The sequence below is a fragment of the Oratosquilla oratoria genome, chromosome 2 (assembly GCF_046742065.1).
Source record: "Oratosquilla oratoria isolate Oo_2021 chromosome 2, ASM4674206v1, whole genome shotgun sequence".
Taxonomy (NCBI): Eukaryota; Metazoa; Arthropoda; class Malacostraca; order Stomatopoda; family Squillidae; genus Oratosquilla; species Oratosquilla oratoria.
In genome coordinates, this window is record NC_134778.1 from 86,304,064 (window position 1) to 86,328,367 (window position 24,304).

Genomic DNA, 24,304 nt, shown 5'->3' on the forward strand with positions numbered 1-24,304 from the left:
ATTTTTCAGTTCACTGTCACAAATTCCCCCTCTTAGAGAGGATTAGCATGGTGCCTTCTGACAAGACTTTGAAGCAGGAGATTTGATATAGTATGCTTTTACTATGAATTTGCTTGCTGCCAGGGAGAGCTTGAACTACCTCCATTCCTGACTTCTTGTTCAAGTAGCAACACTCAAAGCCACTCAGGCAGTAAGCAGCCTACTTATTATACTAAAATATTTGACTGGAGACCAACAGCCCCATAGGCTGGCAATGGGTCCATGGATATTCCCATAGATCTTGCTGAGAAGAAACTTTGAAGTGTTGTGTATTGTGATAATATGAGACCATTTCTGTGTCATCTTTTTATTGCTGTAGAAAGGGCCCAGTTAGTGGTTGTCAGCTCTCATTGTGAAAAGGTGTGAGAAATACAGATGAAGCTGAGAAAGAGAAATATCATGGGCCCAGTCTAGAAACCAAATGTCAGTCCCTTGAGGCTGCACTTCCGTATGGGGGTGAGGGAGTTGACAGGTTTTAAAGGTGGGCAGCAGAGTGATGATTCTCTCTAACACCTATCTTGCAGGACCACCATTTGCAGATACCCATCATTGTTCCTTTGTTCCTCTGTGTGTATTGAAGCAGTCATTATTATAGTGGCATGATTCATTGACACACAAAACACAAAGCACATTATGTTACATTGCCCTATCTTCCCTCACTCTAAACAACTCCACCAAATATCTTCACTAAGTGACTTAGGGGCTGAATAGGTGATTGTGGCTAGTTTTTTGAGGGCTTTGGGTCTCCTCATGCATCAAATTGATTAATTGTGATAGCTTGTATTGGGCAGTATTATTTAATAGAGGGCTAACTTCAGATTGACTGGGGTTTCAATGAGTAAGTCTTGGGTCTGGTTCTCACCATAGTTATCAATGATATTGAAGTATAATGATAAGAATAATCGTTGGACCCATGACAGGTACCTGTTAATGGTGGTCCAGCAAGAAGGATGATGTAGGTAATCTATGGTGCCGATATTCAAAACCTGTCAACACCCTTTCCTCCATCTGGAGATGTGCTCTGAGGAGCTGACACAAGGTTTATTGACTGGTCCCAGATCTCTCTCTCTATTAACTTCAACTGTATTTCCTCTGCCTATTCACATGAGAGCTGACAGCTGGTAACTGCTCCCTTCCTGCTCCTCATACTTATGTTGGTGTCATTGAAACAATTCCACATTAATAGTACACAGACAACAATCCAACATTTCTTCCTAGAAAGGTCTATGTGAAGGCCCAAAGACTATTGGCAGTCACTGTTGGGGCTGCAGGTTTCCAGTCAGTAGAACATGGAGCAACAATTATAATTGTTGTTTTTGGTAATAATTGTTGCATCAAGTTTCACTGGAAAGCAGCAACCCCTGTAGCAGGCAGGTCTGTAGGCCTTCTTATAGATCCTAAGAAGAAATATAACTGTTGTGTTGGATGTTGTTTGCTGTGTGGGTCTAGGAGGTGGAGGAAAACAGAGCAAAATAATTGCCAGTCAGGTTTCTGTACGTGAAAAATAGTTGGAATTGATGGATCTAGGATCCACTCTGGAGATGAGGATGTGAAGACAGAGCAGAGACATCTGCCTTCCTACCACCACAATCAGGTATCCATTGCTGGCCCTTCATTGAAGTATATTTTTACTGTATATGTAATTTAATTTAATTTTTTATTTATTTATTCATTTATTTATTTTTTGTTTGTGTTTGTAGTTCATAAGTCAATATTTAGTTTTGTAGTAATTATACCACACAGTATGTTAGGTTTGTAACTTACAAATTGTAAGGTAGATATTCTTTTGATTTATTTGGGTCAAGTGTAGGTCATTCATAGGTATTGTAAAGATATGGTATATGGAGTTTAATTGTGTACATACAAGGAGACAAGTGTGAATGTAGTAGTTTCAGAGGGATCAGTTTGTTGAGTGTAGTTAGGAAGGGTTTTGATTGAGAGGATTAGGAGAGGAACAGAGGGAGTAATTGGAGAGGAACAGTGTGGGTTTAGGAAAGGCAGGGGTTGTGTGGATCAGATTTTTGTGGTAAGACAGATATGTGAGAAAGCTTTAGTAAAAGGGAAGAATGTTTTTTTGTGCCTTTATAAATTTGGAAAAGGCTTATGACAGTAGGCAGGAAGGCAGTGTGGGAGGTATTCCAGTTATATGGGATAGGAGGAAAGATGTTAACAGTAGTCAAGAGATTTTTTGAGAGTAGTAGAGCCTGTGTTAGAATTAAAAATGGAGAGAGTGGTTTGAGGTAAAGGCATGACTGCCAGGGATGTGTCATGTTGTCATGGGTGTTCAATTTATACATGGATGGGGTGGTGTGAGAGGTAGGTGCAAGGGTAATGGGCCAATTGGAGATGGTTAAAGAAAATGGAGAAAAATGGGAGATAAGCCAGTTGTTGTTTGCTCATGACACTGCAGTTGTGGCAGGATTGGAAGAGGGATTAAGGAAATTGATGACGGAGTTTGGGAAGGTGTGTGGAAGAAGGAAGTTGAAGATAAATGTGGGTAAAAATAAGGTGATGAGATGTACAAAGGGAGAGGATGGCAGCATACTGGAAGTGAGTATTAATAGAGAGAGACTGAGGAAGTGGATAGCTTTAGGTACTTGGGTATGAATGTGGCGGGAAAGGGAGGGTGGAGGTAGAATGTAGATTGAGAGAAGCAAGTAAATGCCTTCAATACGAGTCAAATTCTCTTGTGCAGCATTGGATGCTTAATGTACAATGCATCATACCATTTGCATTATAAAATATAAAGTCACTACTCTACTTCTCATTCTCTTTCACTCTGAGTAATAATAAACATAGAAAAAGTGTTCAAACCAGTTCACAGAATTTGGTGGTCACTCATCTACAACTACAAAATAAACATAATCAAGACGCCAATGCCAGCATCCTTGTATACCCACTCATGCCTCATGATACTTACATAGGTGTTATGGTATCAAAAAATTAAAAAAGTGTAATGAGAAATAGAAATTTGGGAATAGATGCGAAGAGGAGATTGTATGAAGGGGTGATTGTGCCAATAGCACTGTATGGGGGCAAAAACATGTGACATAAGAGAGGAAAAGTTTAAATGTGTACGAGATGAAATGCCAGAGAAGTATGGTAGGGGTTACTAGGCTGAGTAGAGAAACGAGGATATGAGAAGGAGAGCGGGGTTGGAAAAGGAGTTGGAAGATAGGGTTGATGAAAGAGTATTGGGATGGTTTGGACACATGGAAAGAATGAGTGAAGAAAGATTAGTAAAAGAAATGTGGAAGGCAGTGGTGGATGGATTGAGCATGAGAGGGCAACCAAGGATGAGATGGATGGATGGGGTAAAAGGGGCATTGCCATATCTGTTCAGGAAAGAAGGAAGAAGACAGACGATAGGGATGAGTGAAGAATGGTTATGTGTGGATGATGCTGTGATGCATGGAAGGGAGTGGGTGGGGGATGGGGGGGCTAGGGAGTATGTGTGTGAATGATATTTTGATGCAGCCTGAAGGGATTTCTCCCCATCTTCTCTTTTTTTTGCTTGAGGGGATGGAGAGGATGGTTGCTGATTAAATGAAATGGTCTTGCTGTGGATGTGCTGTGTCTTGCTGCATTGCTTCTGACTCAGGGCAGTGGACAAGATGCAAGGATGACCTGTCATCCAGGAAAAGCCAAGAAAAGAGGGTGGTGAATGTGAATGGAGTGTGTGGGGATGAAATGGGTGGGAGTGGATTTATACCTTTGACTTTGGTTACCTCCCTTGTAAGGGGAAAGAAGCCATTGATATATGTATGTATATTACAAATAGTAAAATCTTAATGTGAATGTATTGTGTATCATAGCAGTGTTGCATATTGATTTTATAGTGAATGAATGCAAAGGTATGCCAGCAATGCTGCATAAAAGTGACTTGTGAGGCTGCAATAGTAGGATGAAGTGGTGTCAGTGAATGCAGTTGCAAGTGCTGCTTCAAGAGTTTGTTTGTTTATGAACCTAGCTCCTCTTATAAATTGTTGATACTGGGCTGAAAGGGAGTTGATTTGATTTGATTTCTTGAGTCACAGTGTAAGCTCATGAATTGATTTTAGGTTGATAAATGCACTTGTAGTTGAACATGTACTGATAAATTTAGAAACAGTTTTGTGGTGTTACTGATGGACATTAGTATGAAAGACTGTTTGATTATTGGTTGTCTTTATCATGAACAATATATAAAGATGAGAATTGCCAATTAGATTAGGATGAAAGTTTTTACAATTATCAATGTTTATTCTAAGTTATAAGAAAATATGAATGATTGGATGAATAAATGAATAAAAATTGAACCTAAACACTGTCTGTAGATATGATGAATATTTTGGCTTAAATTCCTGCTTGAATGTAAGGTGAAAAAAAAAATAATAATAATAAAAATTCAGCATTAGCCAGAAAGCATTTACTTGATCCATTGCCTTGGGGTCTCTCTTGCAGGAGACCCACATTTCCTAGGTAACTGCCAACAACCACTGGATTTGTTTACAAGTCACAGAAGAGATATTGTGTTGTTTGGAAAAGGATAGTGTTGGGTGATGTAGAAGGTGTTTTATATCATCTGTGTAGTTATTGCATCTTGGGTTATATGCATTTGTGACTGATTATTCTGTTTGTATTTTTTAAAACTGGATTGTGACTTGAGAATGAGGTGGATGGATTGGGTGAAGGGGTTTTTGGATACATTTAATAATGTCAGTTGAGCATGGGTGAAATGTTGCAAAAGATAGCAGTGATGAAGAGAGCTTGTGAATGTATGAAGAGGTGACAGCTCAGAGTGATGTTATCATTTGTTGTATGATTTATTGTAAGTGGATGAGGTGGGAATGCTATACACTGAACCAATGGGGGAACCAGCTGTTGTGGAATAGGTATATTTCATTGGGTTGATTTTAAACCAATCATAGCAGCAGGGAATAGGGTGACCTTTGATCCCTGAGGTGCTGAGATGGTTGAATAGGTTTTATTCATGACATGGGTGAAGTGGCCACCCCCATCAAAAGGAAAGAGCCTGTATAACGTATTGCTTGCCATGTACAGTAGTTGAAAATAAATTTCCTGAAAAAAAAATTACAGTTAATGAACAAAACAGGAAAGGAATGTGATCAAATTAGGTATATCAACAGCTTGGATTAAATGAGTTGGGGAAGATAGTTTTAATGAGAGAGGCTCTTACTTTGGCATGATTCTCCTAATGAGCTGGGTGGATTTAGTGCAGCAGGCATCATCAGTCTTGTCTGAAATAGTTTTTATTCATTCTCAAATGTGTGCATCTTCTGTACTTGTTTTTTGTTTAAATATATTTCTGGGAATATAAATTTCCAAGCATAAACATGTGCTATAGTTAACTATTTTGAAAAGATGGAGACCATACTGATGGTTATATTTTTATACTTTTTCTTTGTAATAACTATGTTCAGCAATGAATTATATCACTGGGCTGCATCCCCCCAAAAAAATTCCTTGCAACAAAGAACAAAGATGTCATTAGCATTTCCTATTAGTTTTGCATGCTGAATCCAGAAATCATACTCATTTTTTCTGGGAGGTTTCATTTTTTTTTTTTTTTTTTTTGTAATAACTGAAACTAAATGATTCAGGTGTATCATGTAGAAATGCATCTGAGCCAGGTCTATAAAATTCCTATGAATTTATATAGGTAAGTAAAGGCAAACAGGTTGACAGGCCATTTTATTTTATTGAGAAGAATTAGAATCATGATAAATGTTTGTTACACCCATACAGGCATGTACATATCTACTTATGAAAATCGCAATTGTATTAAGATATTTGAATGTTGAGGCCAGCTATTCTCCCTGAAAGACACGTTTTCGAGACTTCCCTTGCGTGGCGGTGTATCAGCAGATGTTGCCTCGCTTCTTTGAAGCGATCAGCAGAAATCAGCCATCATTGTCACAGTCCAATTGCCTTGATAGTTGTGCTCCATTTTGGATATATCTTGATGGAACCTCACCCCCTGTTCTTCACTGAAGTCACCCAAGTTAGCAGGAAAGTAGTCAAGATGGCTATGGAGGAAATGCATTTTTATGCTCATCCATACACCAGCCTTCTCATATGCTTGAAGCATGTTCCCAACTCATTCCTTGTAGTCATCAGCTTTTGTGCTCCACAAGAAGCCAGTTACAACTGACTTAAAACTATTCCAAGCACTTCTTTCATGAGGTGTTAAGGTTTCAGTAAAGCCAGTATCTGAAAGAAGCTCATGAATTTGTGGTCCAACAAATATACCAGCTTTCATTTTAGCTTCACTTACAGAAGGGAATTTGTGGAACAAGTACTTAAATCCTTCTCCATCTTTCAGAAGTGCTTTTACAAAATTCCTCATCAATCCCAGCTTTATGTGAAGTGGAGGGAGAAGTATTCTGTCCGCTGGTACAAGTGGTATGGCTTTGACATTATGGCGGTATGGCGGCCAAGTACAAATTCCATCCATTATGGCTATTGCACTTGTTGGTAGTGTACAAAATCTGCATGGCTGTCCCACAAGCATAAAAAGCATGGATGATTTGTGTAGCCACTCTGCTGCCCTAACAAAATACATAGGGCCTTCAGGTCACCGCAAAGAAGCCAGTAGTGATCCTGATATTGTATGTTGTTAAGAAGAAGTGACATGGTAGAGTAGGTTTCTTTCTGAGTGACGGAATGTGCAATGGGCAATGATGCTACTTTTTGCCATTAAAAAGTAGCACGGCTTTTAGACTCCATGTAGAGGAGTCAATAAAGAGCCTCCACACTTCAGGATGGTATACCTTGCCCATGTGTCCCACAAGACCTGAAACATCATGGCAATATACCATGTTATCTGTCTTAGTAAAGTACTGCACAAATTACTACTCTCAATGCCTATAACATGCAAAGCGTGTGCTGCTGCCCAAAAGATTTTTCTCTGTTAACCTTGAGCCTAGCAATTATGCAGATTCTTTTGGCAGCCCAAGATCTTGAACAAGGTCATCTCACTTTGTTCAAACACCTGAGGGCTTTTCCCAAGGATCCCGGTAGGGTGAAACTCTTCATACACATATGCATCTTCATGGTCACTACTTAAAGAGTTACTTGAACTGCTGTGGTGCACATTCTCAGGACAAATTGGTACAGGAACATCATCACTGTGTGGTACAGGTCGCATAGCTGATGGAATGTTTGGATATTTGATGTGTTTCATGCTTTTATCATGCCTCCCTGGCAGTTTCACCATACAGAAATGGCAGTCATCATGGTGATTTTTCAGTTCCCGCCAAACCATTGGTATACCAAATGGCATTGACTTACGTTTCCCTTTACTACAATGGCTGGACCCAGAAATACAGTTCACACAGGCAATGTAAGGAGTCCATGGCTTGTCCTGATCTCCTAGTTCAATGGCAAAGTAGGCACAATACAGACGTTTTACTGAAGATGTGATAGTGTGTTTCTGTTTTGAGGGTGTGTACTTTCCGCATATGTAGCAGAACAAGTCAGGATTGTTCTTGTAAGTCTGCAGCATCATTCAGTTAATCTGCAACAAAAGAAATAAATGTAAGACACAGTCAATGATCACACGCAGACATTACACAGTAATAATTCATACATAGCTGCCTATGCATATATCACTATAACACATGCTGTGTAATACAAAAACTAGAACACCATGAGCAAAACAAACACCACCACAGTATTCAGCATGCAAAATTAGTCTGGAAAATCATATTGTCATTTATGTTGCATTTTTAATGCAGCCCAATGAATTATCATTGCTTTAGGTCCTAGAAGATGGATGTCAGAGAGGATCATCTCCCTTCTGTTCATCTTCAAAACCCATCAATTCTCACACCCAGAAGGGCTAACACTCATTGTCTGGACTGGACCCAAGATGTCAATCAGCTTCAACTTCATTTCTTCCACCTTTTCACATAAGTAACAATAACTAACAGCCAGCAGTTGCCCCCCCCCCCCTTGTCCAACCACTTTGGACTGACATCTATATTGTATTAGTGTGGGGGTGTTTCTTTGTCACTGGCTCATAGTACAAGTAAAGCAGCCACTGGTTGTCATATGTGAGAAGGTGAAGGAAATCCAGTTGAAATTGATACAGGAAGTTTGGGGCTGAAACTAAGTTTCTCCTTAGGGCTGCACCTTCAGATGGAAGATTTATTTTATTTTATTTATTTATATTTCTTCTTTCTTATCTTTCTCTTTCTCTCTTTTTCTTTTTTCCTTTTCATTCTTTTTCTTTCTTTTCCATTCTGTTTCTTTTTCTTTTTAATTTTTTCCCTTCAAAATTTGGCAGTAGGGGAGTGATTCTCACAAGTGTTCATCTTGTAGGACCATAAAGTGCAGGTGCCTGTTTTGGTCCCTGGTGGTGATTTTTATTTGGGGGAAAAAAAATCGGTGTGAAGTGTAAGTGCCCCTAGTTGGTGCCATTTCTGTTCTTTGAAAGGTGTAGAACCTGCCTTGTGGAGGTAGAGAACCATATTTTTAAGCATTTTTAAAACACTGGCTTTACACAACCTCCTGATTTTATATCCCCACAACCTGAATATTAGTAGTTAAGGTGGCTGTTTGATGTGCCCTGATTGATACATTTCCAAAATGTTCCAGAAGTTTGGTAAAGAGGTTTACATGTTAGCTATCTAATGATATAGATGTCTATAGATGTCTAAAAGTGATGAAGTAAAATAATCCCAGTACCTTAGTGAAGGACTGAAGCCTCTATATTCTTGAGATCCCCATTGGGGTTGGAGCCCTGAAGGATGACTATCCCCTCGCTGGATGGGAGATTATTGGTCTGGCTAGTGGCAGTTGTTCTTATAGGAGGGAGTCTAAATTAATGACTACAAAAATTTATTGTTATTATTATTATTGTGTTCAATATTGTTATGTTATTATGTTCAATATGTACATGGATGGGGTGGCATGGGAGATAAATGCAACAGTAATGGGATGGAGATTGGAGATGGCCAAAGAAAATGAGAAAAGTGGGAGGTAAGCCAGTTGTTGTTTGTTGATGACACTGCACTTGTGGCAGGATCAAAGGGGGGATTAAGGAAGTTAGTAAAAGAGGTTAGGAAGGTGTGCAAGAGGAGAAAATTGAAGGTAAATATGGGTAAAAATTAGGTGAGAGGATGGCAGCAATTAGGAAGTGTGTCTTAAAGGAGAGAGGCTGGAGGAATTGGATAGTTTTAGGTACTTGGGGTCACATGTGGTAGGAAAGGGAGGAGTGGAGGTGGAGGTAGATTGTAGATTGAGAGAAGCAAGTAAATGCCTTAGGGGATTAAAAAGTGCCATGAGAAATAAACATTTAGGAATGGATGCTAAGAAGAAATTGTATGAAGGGGTGATTGTGCTGACAGCACTGTATGGGGCAGAGACATGAAACATAAGAGAGGAAGAGTTTAACCCCTTCCATACGGTGACGCCTACGTAGGCGTCATGAGGAGCAAGTGGGTACGCAAGGATGCCGATGTCGGCGTCTTGATTATATTTATTGTAGTTGTACCTGTGTGACCCCCATACTCTGTAAACTGGCTTCATCATATTTTCTATGGTTATCAAAATTCATGGGTGAAAGAGAAAACGATTAATACAGCGGTGACTTTATTTTTTATAATGCGAGTATTATGACGCAACATCGCACGTCTGGCAGCTAATGCTGCCTGCGAGATTTTGGCCCGTAATGAAGGGGTTAAATGTGTTTGAGATGAAATGTCTGAGAAGTATGGTAGGGATTACAAGGTTGGATAGAGTGAGAAATGAGGTGAGGAGCAGAGCAGTGGTAAAAAAGGAGATAGGAGATAGTGAAGATGAAAGAGTATTAGGATGGTTTGGACACATGGAAAGAATGAGTGAAGAAAGATTAGTAAAAGAGGTGTGGAAGGCAGAGGTGGATGGAATGAACAGGAGGGGGTGATCAAGGATGAGATGGATGGATGGGGTGAAAGGGACATTGAGCAAGAGGGGAATGTCTGTTGAGGAAGTAAGGGAGAAAGCAGAAGATAGGGGAGAGTGGAGAATAATTGTGTATGGATGATACTGTGATGCATGGAAGGGAGTGGGTGGTGGATGTGGGATTAGGGAATGGTTATATGTGAATGATATTTTGACACAGCTTGAAGGAATTTCTTCCCTTCTTCAGTGTTTGCATGAGGGGATGGAGAGCGAGGTTGCTGATTAAATGAAACAGCCTTGCTGTGGATGTGCTGTCTTGTTGCATTGTTTCTGACCCATGATGATGGGTGAAATGCAGGGATGACTTGTCATCAGGAGGAGTCAAGATGTGAGGGAAGGGTGATGGATGGGAGTGGAATAGGTTGAGATGAAATGGGTGGGAGTGGAATTATGCCTTTTGACTTTGGCTACCTTCCTTGTAAGGGGGGAGAAAACCCTTGGTATGTACGTATTATTATTATTATTAATATTAAGAATATTATTATTATTTTTTTTTTTGTGTGGGTCTTTCACTCTTTGTTTTTATTTCACATATACATACCTTTCCTGACAATTGCTATGAATTGGAGCTAATCATATACTTCTTGACAATTGATCAATGCCCACTCTATAGCTGTTTCCTTCTTTTATCTTTTGTGACATGAAGGCCTTCTGACAGTTTTTAAATCATATTTTGTGTAGATAGAATGTTTATGATTTTTTGGTTATGGTTTTTGAAGAAACTCCCACCTAGTGAGTTATTGTTAATACACGCTAATTCCATCTTTTGAAATTGCAGAAGCTCTACTGGCAACCCGGCCCCTACCTGACCTTCCTGATGTAGTAAGTGGGGCAGGAGGTTTATTAGAATCGGCATTAGTGGGCCCAGGAGGACCAGGGCCTCCAGAGCAACAAGTAGGAGGAACCTTCAGCGTATCACCGCAGTTAAACCCTACTACAATCCCTACAGGGGGAGGGGTTTCCATTGCATCTGGAGCTACTGCTTCTGTTGATGTTGCTGCTTCAGTGAAGTGGCACTCAAGGGAGAATCTCTTAGCACCGGAAGATGATGGAGATCCGCAACTCTTTGTGGCTCTTTATGAATTTAGGGCACAAGGCGAGAACCAATTATCTCTCAGGAAAGGTGAGTTTATGATGATTAATTATTATTTCACTGCAATGAAGGTGCTTTAGCTTCCTATTAAATTTGAGTCTTATTCTTTATTGCATTTCTGTATTAATATATGTTTTGCCAGTTTATAGTAATTTTACTTGTATAATTTATATATATTTTTTGATGATCTATTATTGTGAAGTAACAGTTAAATGTGCACAAATATTTTTGAGAATTAGGAAGTTTCAAGCATCTTTTTGAAGATCTGAAATTTAGATGATGCAATAGGAAAAGAAGAGAAAATCTTCGAAAGTATGAGAACCCCTTCCTTAGATTTTATAAACATGAGACACATGAGGAATGTTTTCAGGATTTAAGAGTTGAAGGATTTTCATTGTTTCAGTTATGATTGATTTTTAATTGAAGAATTGTTGTGGGTTATTTGTATTTGTATCATTGTACATTCATATTTAGTATTCTTGTTTTTGGGATGGTTTGGACACATGGAAAGAATGAGTGAAAAAAGACTAGTAAAAGAGATATGGAAGGCAGATGTGGAGGGAGTGAACATGAGGTGTCGACCTAGGATGCGATGGATGGATGGGGTGAAAGTGGCTTTGGGGAAGAGGGGAATGTCTGTTGAGGAAGGACGGGAGAGGACAGAAGACGGGTGAATGGAGAATGGTTGTATATGGATGATGATGTGATGCATGAGGTGGAATGGGTGGGGGGATGGGGGTGAGGTAGTATGTGTGAGAAAAATTTGACGCAGCCTGAAGGGATTTCTCCCCGTCTTCTCCTTTTCTGCATGAGGGGATGGAGAGGGGGGTTGCTGATTTAATGAAGCGGCCTTGCTGTGGATGTGCTGTATCTTGCGACATTGCCTCTGACCCAGGGCAGTGGACAAGGTGTAGGGATGACCTGTCATCCAGGAGATGCCAAGATAAGAGGGAGGGTAGAGGGTGGAGGGGAGTGGAGTGTATTTAGGGATGGAATGGGTGGGAATGGTTTTTATGCCTTTTCTTTTTGGCTACCTCCCTTGTAAGGGGGAAAAGCCTTTGGTATTTGTATATATGTATGTTATTTCACATACCAGTTTTATGTTATTCATTACCAGACTGTTTTGATATGTAGTCATGTCTAATGTATATTAAGTTTTATCAAACAAAATTGAAATTCATTACATTGCACTTAAGGAACTCAGACATTAGCCAGATACTCTTCTGCATTGCTCTTGACCAGAGCATGTGGGGGGGTGAACCATCTTTGAGGTACTGAAATAGGAAGGATGTTTAATGGGTTTTAATGGATAAGAATTGGGTTTATGCTTTGACTTGGCTACCCCATATTAAGGGAAATGCCTTTGGTACAGGTGTGTGTCTAAAACTTTTCATTATTACATACATACCAAAGACTTTTCCCCCTTACAAGGGCGGTAGTTGAATACATCTGGTACTTTTCATCATTAAAAAAAAAAAGAAGTAGTAGTAGTTGATTGTTTTCCTATGTTTACAGGTGAACAGGTGAGAGTACTGAGTTACAACAAGTCAGGAGAATGGTGCGAGGCCCATGCTTCCAGTGGGGAGGTTGGGTGGGTGCCCTCCAATTACATCACCCCGGTTAACTCCCTGGAAAAGCACTCCTGGTATCACGGTCCTATAAGCCGCAACACCGCAGAGTACCTCCTCTCCTCTGGTATTAATGGCTCTTTCCTTGTACGGGAAAGCGAATCATCACCAGGCCAGCGCTCCATATCACTGCGCTTTGATGGACGGGTCTATCATTATAGAATAAACGAAGATGAAAATTCAAAGGTTTGTTGTACAAAGAAGCTGTTCAATTTATATTTTACTGATATTGATTTTGGCCCTATGAAGATTCAGTAGATATTCATAGAACTCTCAGTTCCCTGGTTCAGAATTCTTTTCCTACTGCCCACATGTAAAATTCTTTGTCATTTGACCTTTCCACCACAGTTTTTTTTTGTCATCTGTTTGTGGCAGAATGGTGACAATACTTTCAGACAACCTCTTGTTCTTTTACATCAGACTTCAGAATATCACTCCATTCATACGTGCATGTATGTATCCACATACATTCACACAACTAGGTAAATACACACACACTGGCTCAACACTGCAGTGGTAACTATTCTTAACCACAATATGAGTTCCAGTTCCACCCAGGGCTAAAGAATAATTCAGCATCACTGCACTGTTATATTATACGGGAAGGGGAGCTATGCTTGTTGACCTGTCTTTGTATCTTGCAACATCTAGTTTGTTCTTAAATTCTTATATGGTGTTTGCACACACTATTATTTCATCCAGTTTGTTCCAGACATCCACCAGTCTGTGTGGAAAACTTTTTTTTTTTCCCGGATATCTTTGATAACTATCCTTTTTGAGTTTCTTTTCATGTTCCCATGTTTTTCTTTTATCCCACTTTAATAAATCTTCTCTATCAAGGACTTCCATGCCTTTCATAATTCAGTGTATTTACTTAGGTGTGTTTAGTGTGCTCTTAAATTTGTGTATGTTTTTTGCACAGTATTGTTTTGTCCAATTTGTTACAGATGTCTACCACTGTGTGGATTTTTTTTTCTTTCTTTTTTTTAGGTCTCTTCTATAACTATCCTTTTTGAGTTTTTTCCATGTCCTCTTGTGTTTCTCTTGTCCCAATTTAGTAAGTCTTCTCTATCAAGGACTTTTGTGCCTTTCATGATTCTGTAGATGGTTAATAGGTTGCCACTTTCTCTTCTTTATAACAAAGTCAGTAATTTCAATTTAGCCAATCTCTCCTCATATGACAGGTTTGAAAGTGCTGGGGCCATTTTCATGGTTGCTCTCTGGATTTTTTCAATTTTCTGTATATTCTTTTTGGTACTGGGTGACCATAGGGTTGCAGCATACTCCAGTCTAGGACTTATTAGTGTGACTAATATTTTTTAATCATTTTTTCATCTAAATAGGTAAAGGCCACCTTTATTGATCTAAGCAAGTGGTAGGATTCTCTGACAATTTTGTTTATTTGTTTATTTGTTTATCAGGGGACAAGTCATTTGAGATAATTACTCCCGGGTCATTTTCAGATCCCACTTTCTTCACTTCCTTTATTCCTATTGTATATTGTCCTAGATGAGGTGGATGGATGGGGTGAAGGGGGCTTTGGGGAAGAGGGGAATGTCTGTTGAGGAAGGACGGGAGAGGACAGAAGACAGGGGTGAATGGAGAATGGTTGTATATGGATGATGTTGTGGGGATGGGGGGTGAGGTAGTATGTGTGAGCAAATTTTGACGCAGCCTGAAGGGATTTCTCCCTGTCTTCTCCTTTATGCATGGGGGGACGGAGAGGGGGGGGTCGCCGACTTAATGAAGTGGCCTTGCTGTGGATGTGCTGTGTCTTGCAACACTGTTTCTGACCCAGGGCAGTGGACAAGGTGCAGGGATGACCTGTCATCCAGGAGGTGCTAAGATGAGAGGGAGAGTGGAGGGGTGTGGAGTGTATTCAGGGATGGAAGGGGTGGGAATGTTTTTATGCCTTTTCCTTTTTGGCTACCTCTCTTGTAAGGGGGAAAAGCCTTGGTATATGTATGTATATTGTCCTGATGTTCTTTTACTTTTTCCAAACTCCTTTATGCTACATTTCTTAATGTTGAAGTCTACTTCCCACATCTGACTCCATTTCCAAACCTTATTTAGGTCTCTCTGTAGTGTGTATTTACCCAGTTGTATTATACGGGAAGGGGAGCATCTCGCAATGTCTAATTTGCTCTTAAATTTTTGTATGGTGTTTGCACACACTATTGTTTTGTCCAATTTGTTCCAGACATCCACCACTGTGTGTATTTTTTTTTTTTTTTTTTTTTTTTTTTCAGATCTCTTCTGTAACTGTGCTTTTTGAGTTTCTTTTCATGTCCCTTTGATTTTCTTCTATCCCACTTTAATATTTCTTCTCTATCAGGGACTTCCATTCCTTTCAGGATTTTGTAAATGGCCAATAGATCATCTCTTTCTCTTCTTTGTTCCAGGGTTTAGTTCCAGTTTAACCAATCTTTGCTCATATGTCAATTTTGAAAATGTTGGGGCCATCTTTGTCGTTCCTTTTTGGATTCTTTCTACTTTCTTTCTATTTTTTCTTGTACTGGGTGTTTATAGTGTCGCAATGTACTCCAATCTTGGTCTTATCAGTGTGACCAGTATTTTCTTTACTATTACCTCATCCAAGTAATTGAAAGCCACCTTTATTGATCTTAGAAAATTGTAGGTTTCTTCGACTGTTTTGTTTATCTGCTTGTCTCGGAACATGTCTTTGGTGGTGATTACTCCTATAGGCAATTCACTTAAAGAATGTCAGTCAATTCTGTGTTTTTGGTTGGCAGCCCTGCTCACCCTTCCCCTGCTGAGCTGGATGAAACCTGAAGACTCCTCAAGATATTTTCATATTTCTTCACTTAGCACAGTGACTATATGAGTTACACAAATTTCATGTACATCTAGGGATGAAGCAGTCCTTGTTCACCTATTTCAAAGCTTTCCATCTCTATAGTACATAGAAAGTAATTATAGTGAGTATAAGATAAGGAATATAATTTTAATGTTTATACAACATTTTACTTATCATTGCTGTGTCCAGTCATTATGAGGCTGGTTGTAAAATTTAACTGTGATATAAAATAGTCATGAATATGACTGTGCTTTCACATATCCCATAAAGTGACACTTAAAAGAGAAAGTGATAGGTTTATATGATTATCTTTTGATACTGGATGGGTGGTGGGAAGCTCCCTCCCTCCCTCCACCCCAGTCAATCTCATGAGTCAAAATTGAACATGACTTGAGTACATACTGCTCATGGTTTTTCGATCTCAATTAGTTTACAGGTTTCATCATCTTATATTCATTATCTTCTTGAGTCTTCGAATATGGTTGTACCAATGTATATGGTTGAAAGAGTGACACTCAGATCGGAAATTGAAATATGTAAATATAAAAAAGTTCGTGAGTTGCATCATAGTGAAGGGTGACACAAGGCTGCCAACCGAAAATGTAGGATTGACTGAGATTCTTTGAGTGAATTGCCTATAGGTCCTTTTCAGAACCAACTTTCTTTACTTTCTTTGCACCGATTTTATATTGTCCTAATATTCTTTTACATCAGACTTCAGAATATCACTCCATCCTTACATGCATGTGTTGTTGTGTGTGTATTTACCTAATTGTATTAACCTAGTTGTATCTTACGGGAAGGGGAGCTATGTTTGTGATGTCCCATCTCTGTATCTCACAGTGTCTAAATTGTTCATAAAATTGTGTATGGTTTTTGCACACACTATCATTTCATCCAGTTTGTTCCATATATCCACCACTCTCCGGGGAAAGCTGTTCATTTTCAGGTCTCTTCTATAACTGTCCTTTTTGAGCTCCCTTCCATGCCCCCTTGTAGTTCTCGTATCCCAATTTAGTAAGTCTTCTCTATCAAGGACCTCCATACCTCTCATGATTCTATAGACGGTCAACAAGCCTCCTCTTTCTCTTCTTTGTTCCAGAGTCAATAACTCTAGTTTTGACAATCTCTTTTTGTATGACAGTTCTGAAAGTGTGGGGGCCATCTTCGTAGTTGCTCTTTGGATTCTTTCAATTTTCCCCATATTCTTTTTGATACTGAGTGACCATAGTGTCACTGTGTACTCCATTCTTGGCCTCATCAGCGTAACTAGTATTTTCTTCACCATTTCTTCCTCTTAAGTAAGTAAATGCTACCTTTATTGATCTTGGCAAGTTGTAGATTTCTCCAGCAATTTTGTTTATCTGTTTATCAGGGGACATGTCCTTTGTGATGATTACTTCCAGGTCTTTTTCAAACCCCACTTTATTTACTTCTTTTTCCCTGATTTTATATTGTCTTGTATCTTCTTTTTACTTTTTCCAAATTCCACTATGCTACATTTCTTAATGTTGAAGTTCACTTCCCATTTCTGACTCCATTCCCAAAGCTCTCACTTCTCACCCCTCATCCCAGTGTTTACTCGTGACCTCAGCCATTTCTATATCTTCTGTGTATTCCATGTTCCCTTGGCATAGTTTCTCAGTTTCTTGCTTGTTTTTCAATTTGCCATTCATGTATAGAATAGTTTTGGTTGATCCTTACATATATCTATTATATCTTTTTCATAATTTCATTTTTCTTCCCTGCATATTTTTATGTATGCATTCTATTCATTGATATGTATTTGCCACTTTCTTGGATTTTTCTCTTTTTTCCATCTTTTTCAAGCTTTATCTCTTTCTTTTGCCTCACTGCCTTCTGTTAAACCAGCACTTAATAAATACCTTTTCCTGTTTTTTTCTTGGTACAAGATAAGAGGGAGGAAGGAGCATGGAGGTGAGTGGAATATATAGGAAATGAAATGGGTAGGAGTGGTTTCTATGCCTTTTTCTTTTTGGCTACCCCCTGTGTAGGGGGAAAAGCCTCTGGTATATGTATGTATGTACATATTTATCCATCCCTTCATTATTGATTTCCATCAGAATCTTCCATATTTTTTCCACTTGTGTCTCTTCATTGTAGAATTTTTTCCAACTCACTTCTTGAAAAAATTTCTTAAAGTTTCCCAGAGTCCATTTTACTATATACCAATCTCTCTTTTCTGTATTTCTCATTTCTCTCTATATTTCCTCCTTTATTTCTAGCTCAAGTAATATATGGTCACTCTTCCCAATTGGTGTCTTGTATTCAATTTTATTCACAATTTCAGGTTCTGATGTAAAGATAAATCTAGTCTATGACGGGTCTTCATTATTTCTATGGGGTTTTCCTTTACCCATTGTGTCATTATATGTTCCATAGTCATGTCAAGTAATACATTTCCCCATAATTCCTCTCCACCTTTCACTGTCATCTCCCAGCAGATTTTTTGCAGTTAAAATCTCCCATAAGTAGCATGTTTCCTCCATCTTTCAGCACCCCATTTAATGAAAGCCTTGTATCTTCTTATATTTTAGAATAATCTCTCTCCAAGAACTTATTTTTGGGGGCACATAAATTGCCACAAACACTCTTTTTCATGTCATTTTCTTCAACTCTTATCATGATCATTTCCACAATGTTCTTTCCATTTGTAACTTGTGTGTGAGAGAGAGGTCACAGCATTACCTATAGATGAGGTCTTTTATGAGCTCTTAGCTCTCATCTGGATTATAGCAATCAAGAGTCCAACACATGACATGATCCAAGACCTTGGTGGATCACAACACACACACATACATAGATCTGTTAGTGTATATTTATCTCATTATCCTGTATGCTTTGTTCTGTTCTGTCCTAATTATTGATATCTTTCAACCTCCAGTTGTATGTATCTTCTGAGTTCCGATTCAACACCTTAGCGGAACTTGTTCACCATCACTCCCAGCATGCAGATGGACTCATTACGCAACTCCTCTACCCTGCTCCCAAGCGGAATAAGCCCACTGTATTTGGACTTACCCCAGGTAAGGTTTTGGATGATAATGTAGGTACAGACTTCCTTTTCATCAATTTCTTTAGGAACATAGGATCATAGGAAGAATTATAGTGTTTTAAGATATAGGTTTAGGTATTGATTTAGTTTTTCCTTTTAGGATTTAATGAAGTCATGGCATAGAATTGTTTGTGCAGGCCTTTGCAGATTGTTACAGTATCAAGTGTATATGAAGGAGTAATTCATGATAACATGTTTTATAGTAGTGATAAGAAAATTATAGGGTGAATGAGGCTTGATATAATTATATAAATGGAGCTGATTTTAAGGAAACCAGTTTCATTTACAAACTGGGGTTTGGAGAGCCAGCTAGAATAGTATTGAAGTAGGTTGAGATATGTTTGTAGTCACTGTTGGTCTATAGGAGTCTGTAAACTGTTAAGCAGTTTCAAAGGGAAAGCAAGCAATAAAAGAATTACAAAGGAAGCCCTAAAAACAGAATGGGAGAAAGGTGGAATGAAAATTAATATGGATGCAGCTAACTTAAATGTATTTTGGGCGTCTATGGATCTGGAAAAGGCTTACGACAGGGAAGACAGGAAAACACTGTAGGAGGTATTGGAGATATATGGGATAGGAGGAAAGCTGTTAAGAGTAGTCAAGAGTTTTTATGAGAGTAGTTGAGTTTGTATTAGGATTAGAAATGGAGAGAGTGAGTGGTTCAAGGTAAAGGTGGGACTTCATCAGGGATGTGTTATGTCATCCTGGTTGTTCAATTTATACATGGATGGAGTGGTGTGAGGGGTAAATGCAAGGGTAATGGGTCAGGGGTTGGAGATGGTTAAAGAAAATGAAGAAAAGTGGGAGATAAGCCAGCTGTTGTTTGCTGATGATGCTGTGATTATGGTAGGATCAGAGGAGTTTGGGAAGGTGTGCGAAAGAAGGAAGTTGAAGATAAATGTGGGTAAAAGTAAGGTGATGAGATGTACAAGGGGAGAGAGTAGTAGCAGACTAGAAGTGAGTATTAAGGGAGGAGACTGGAGGAAATGGATAGTTTTAGATACTTGGGTGCGAATGTGGCAGGAAAGGGAGGAGTGGGGTTGGATGTAGAATGTAGATTGAGAGAAGTGAGTAAATGCCTTGGTGGATTAAAAAATGTAATGAGAAATAGAAATTTGGGAATGGATGCTAAGAGGAGGTTGTATGAAGGAGTGATTGTGCCGACAGCACTGTACAGGGCAAAAACATGGAACATAAGGGAGGAATAGAGGAGGAGTTTGAATGTGTTTTAGGTGAGGTGCCTGAAAAGTATGATAGGGGTTACTAGGCTGGATAGAGTGAGAATTGAGGAGGTGAGGAGGAGAACAGGGGTGGAAAGGGAGTTGGGAAATAGGGTTGATGAAAGAGTTATTGGGATGGTTTGGACACATGGAATGAATGAATGAAGAAATATCAGTAAAAGAAGTGTTGAAGGCTGAAGTAGGAGTGAACATGAGGATGAGATGAATGGATAGGGTAAAAGGGGCATTGGAAAAGAGTGGAATGTCTGTTGAAGAAGGAAGGGAGAAGACAAAAGATAGGGGTGAGTGGAGAATGGTTGTGTATGGATGATGTTATGATGCATGGAAGGGAGTAGGTGGGGGATGGGGGGTGGGTATGTGTGAATAATATTTTGATGTAGCATAATGGGATTTTTCCCCATCTTCTCTTTTTCTGCATAAGGGGATGGAGAGGGGGGGTTGCCGATTAAATGAACCGGCCTTGCTGTGTTTGCACTTTTTGCAGCATTGCTTCTGACCCAGAGCAGTGGGTGAGATGCAGGGATGACCCAAGATAAGAGGGATATATATATATATATATAATATATATATATGTATATATATATATGTATATATATATATATATATATATCTACAGTACTACCTCTCATCAACAGACGTTAATTGGCTGTGTTTGCGGTATTTTCACTGTGTTTTCGGTGTTTTTGGTGCTGTTGTTTAGTGCGGTAAAATCACTATGCCACCCAAAATCCACTCCAAATCAACGGATTATTCACATCAACAGACACCGTTACCCCCCTTTTAGTTCGTTAATGAGAGGTAGTACTGTATATATATATATATATATATATATATATATATATTTTTTTTTTCTCTACCCCATCGATCTGGGGTATTGGCTGCATGTTATTGTGGAGCTAAAAGCTCCTCAGTAGCATGCAGCTGATACTTTAGCGTCTATCTGTGGCACCCGTATGGACCAGAGCCACACATCATTTTGTCTGTAATAGAAGAATTCTCTATTCACAGAGAAATGATGCTACTTTATTATACTGCGACTGTCCCTCCCTTATGCTGCCCCTTCTCTCTTAATACTGTCCTGTACAACTTCTCTGAATATTCATTTCCTTTTTCCCCCAACCCTGTGGTAGGGGAGAAAGAATACTACCACCAGGTGTTCCCACTTGAGTTTTATGACTCAACAAAAAAGGGATGGGGATAAGACTAGGCATCTTACTCTCTGTAGCCCCATAGGGGACATTCCTAAAAAAGCAAAGGCATAAGAGGGTCTGGGAGGAGTTTTCCAACCAGAACCCTACTGTTTTGGTCTTTTAATGTGTGTGGATGTGGATGCTAAGAGGAGGTTATATGAAGGAGTGATCGTGCCAACAGCATTGTACAGGGCAGAAACATGGAACATGTGAGAGGAAGAGAGAAGGAATTTGAATGTGTTTGAGCTGAAATGTCTGAGAAGTATGATAGGGGTTACTAGGCTGGATAGAGTGAGAAATGAGGAGGTGAGGAGGAGAACAGGGGTGGAAAGGGAACTAGGAGATAGGGTTGATGAAATAGTATTAGGATGGTTTGGACACATGGAAAGAATGAGTGAAGAAAGATTAGTAAAAGAAGTGTGGAAGACAGAGGTGGAAGGAGTGAATATGAGGGGGCATCCTAAGATGAGATGGATGGATGGGGTGAGAGGGACATTACTAAAGAGAGGAATGTCTGTGGAGGAAGGACGGGAGAGGACAGAAGATAGGGGTAAATGGAGAGGGGATGTGTATAGATGAGGCTGTGATGCATGAGGGGGAGTGGTTGGGGGATGGGGGCTGAGGAAGTATGTATGAGAAAAATTTGACACAGCCCGAAGGGATTTCTCTCCGTCTTCTCCTTTTCTGAATGAGGGGATGGAGAGGGGTGTCGCCAAATTTATGAAGTGGCCTTGCTGTGGATGTGCTGTGTCTTGCAACACTGCTTCTGACCCAGGGCAGTGGACAGGATGCAGGGATGACCCGTCATCCAGGAGGTGCCAAGATAAGAGGGAGAGAGGAGGGTGGAGGGGAGTGGAATATATTGGAAATGGAATGGGTGGGAGTGGTTTCTATGTCTTTTTCTTTTTTGGCTACCCCCTGTGTAGGGGGAAAAAGTGGAAAAAGCCTTTGGTTATATGTATGGATGTGGTATAGATGAGAGTAAAAAAGGAAGAGATAGGAAGTATGTTTGTGAGAAGAAAGATGTATGAATTGGCATTGAGTGAAACTAAGTTGAAAGGGAGGGGCAAGTTTGAGTTTGGGAGTGTAGTTTGGAGTTGTTTGATGGTGACGCTGCACTTGTAGCAGGGTCAGAGAGGTCTAAGGAAGTTAGCAATGGAGTTTGGAAAAGTATGCAGTAGGAGAAAGTTGAAGGTAAATGTGGGTAAAAACAAGGTGATGAGACATACAAGGGGAGAGGATGGCACTGAGTTGGAAGTAAGTCTTAAAGGAGAGAGGCTGGAGGAAGTGGGTAGCTTTAGGTATTTGGGGTCATATGTGGTAGAAAAAGGAGGAATGGCAGTGGAAATAAATTGCAGATTGAGAGAAACAAGTAAATGCCTTGGGGGATTAAAAAGTGTAATGAGAAACAGGTATTTGGGAATGGATGCAAAGAGGAGATTGTATGAAGGGGTGGTTGTGCCAATGGCTTTGTATGGAGCAGAGACACGGAATTTAAGAGAGGCAAAGGAAATTTTTGAATGTGTTTAAGATGAAATGTCTGAGAAGTATGGTAGGGGTTAATAGGTAAGATAGAGTGAGAAACAAAGAGGTGAAGAAGAGAGTGGGAATGGAAAAGGAGATGGCAGATAGGGCTGTTGAAAGATAATTGGGATGGTTATGACACATGGAAAGAATGAATGATGAAATATTAGTAAAAGTGGTGTGGAAGGCAGAGGTGGAAGGAGTGAACTTCAGGGGATGACTGAGGATGAGATGGATGGATGGGATGAAAGGGGTGTTGAGAAAGGGGAATTTCTGTTGAGCAAGGAAGGGAGAAGGCAGAAGATAGGGATGAGTGAAGAGTAGCTGTGTATAGATGATACTGTTATGCAAGAAAGAGAAGGGTGGCGGATGGGGTGATAGAGGGTGCTTATGTGTGAATGATATTTTAATGTAGCCTGAAGGGATATCTCCCTGTCTTCTCTTTTTTTTGCACGAGGGGATGGAGAGGGGAGTTGCCAATTAAATGAAGTGGCCTTGCTGTGGATGTACTGTGTCTTGCTACATTGCTTCTGACCCAGGGCAGTGGGTGGGATACAGGGATGACCCATCACACATGAGGAGCTAAGATGAGAGGGAGGAAAGTGTGGTAGAAAGGGGGTGGGAGTAGGAACGTGCCTTTGACTTGGTTACCTCCCTTACAAGGAGGAAAAGCTCTTGGTATATACATAGATAGTAACAGTGTTAGTAGTAGTGGTACATTTTCAATATGAATCCTATCAACCTCATGGTGTCATTTTGTTTCTTTTTCCCTAATTTGCACTAACCTTGTGTAGTGGCTTTATTATCATATATTGCCTTTTAGATGATTTTATATTCTTTGTGGAACTTGTTTGCTTTATTTTTGTGATGTAATGTGCATTAATGGTTTAGTATTTTGAGCTTTCCTATAGCTTTCTCACATATCTGTCTTACCACAAAGATCTGATCTACACAACCTCTACCCGTTATTTTGAGCTTGTCCCTCACCATGTGTATTATTTCTAGTGCATTCTTTCTTATAGTTTTATACTTTGTAAGTATCTTACAGTGTTCGTTTAAGATGTGTGTATATACCTAATTGTATATTTTACATTTCCTCTGTGTTTAGCAGAACTTGGTTACATCCCTTTTTCATCTCTGGCTTTATATTCTATGTATATCCTTCAGTTTGTTCTTTATATTCCTCTCTAGTGATATTATTGCTTCTCCTTGAATCTTTACTTCTGAATCTATTGACCCTGTATGCCCTTTCTTGTGTTATCCTGTGCATCTCTTCTCAGCCATGCATTCTGTGTGTATCCCTTGCAAGTTAGATAGTATTTGTGTACTTTTAAATGTACTACTGGGAGTTTTGAGTAAAATATATTACTAGGAGTTTTGAGTGTCTTAGTTGAGGATTTAATGTTAAATTAGCTTAATTTTAATTTATGGGAGTGAATTGTTGATAGATAGTTGAAGTAATAATTGTTGTTTGTAATATAGATGAGCTAAATATATGTGACATGTAATTTTGATAGAGGTAGAAATGGTTTGTGTATAAAGATGAAGAGGCTTAGATGTTGTGTATAAAGTTAGTCAATGGATCATGCATGAATATGTTGGCAAGAGGACTTTCTCTTTCTGTCACCTACTCTGACACTGTCCTGTTGTTTATTTCTTGCTATAATCTTGATTTTCTTACATTTACTCATCATCTGTTGACTTCTGCCTTGTTTCATCTCTCTTTCTCTTCCTCTCACTTTCTTCT

General features: G+C 39.4%; 1 protein-coding gene across 4 annotated transcripts in view; it reads left to right on the forward strand.

Moving 5' to 3' along the window:
- Abl (tyrosine-protein kinase Abl) overlaps positions 1-24,304 on the forward strand; it is a 110,469-nt gene that overhangs the window by 36,452 nt on the left and 49,713 nt on the right. For all 4 annotated transcript variants that reach the window (XM_076212362.1, XM_076212365.1, XM_076212374.1 and 1 more), the window contains exons 2-4: positions 10,766-11,110; positions 12,596-12,894; positions 18,432-18,573. In XM_076212362.1, the coding sequence (XP_076068477.1) occupies positions 10,766-11,110; positions 12,596-12,894; positions 18,432-18,573 (786 nt within the window). The remainder of the gene's footprint in view (positions 1-10,765; positions 11,111-12,595; positions 12,895-18,431; positions 18,574-24,304) is intronic.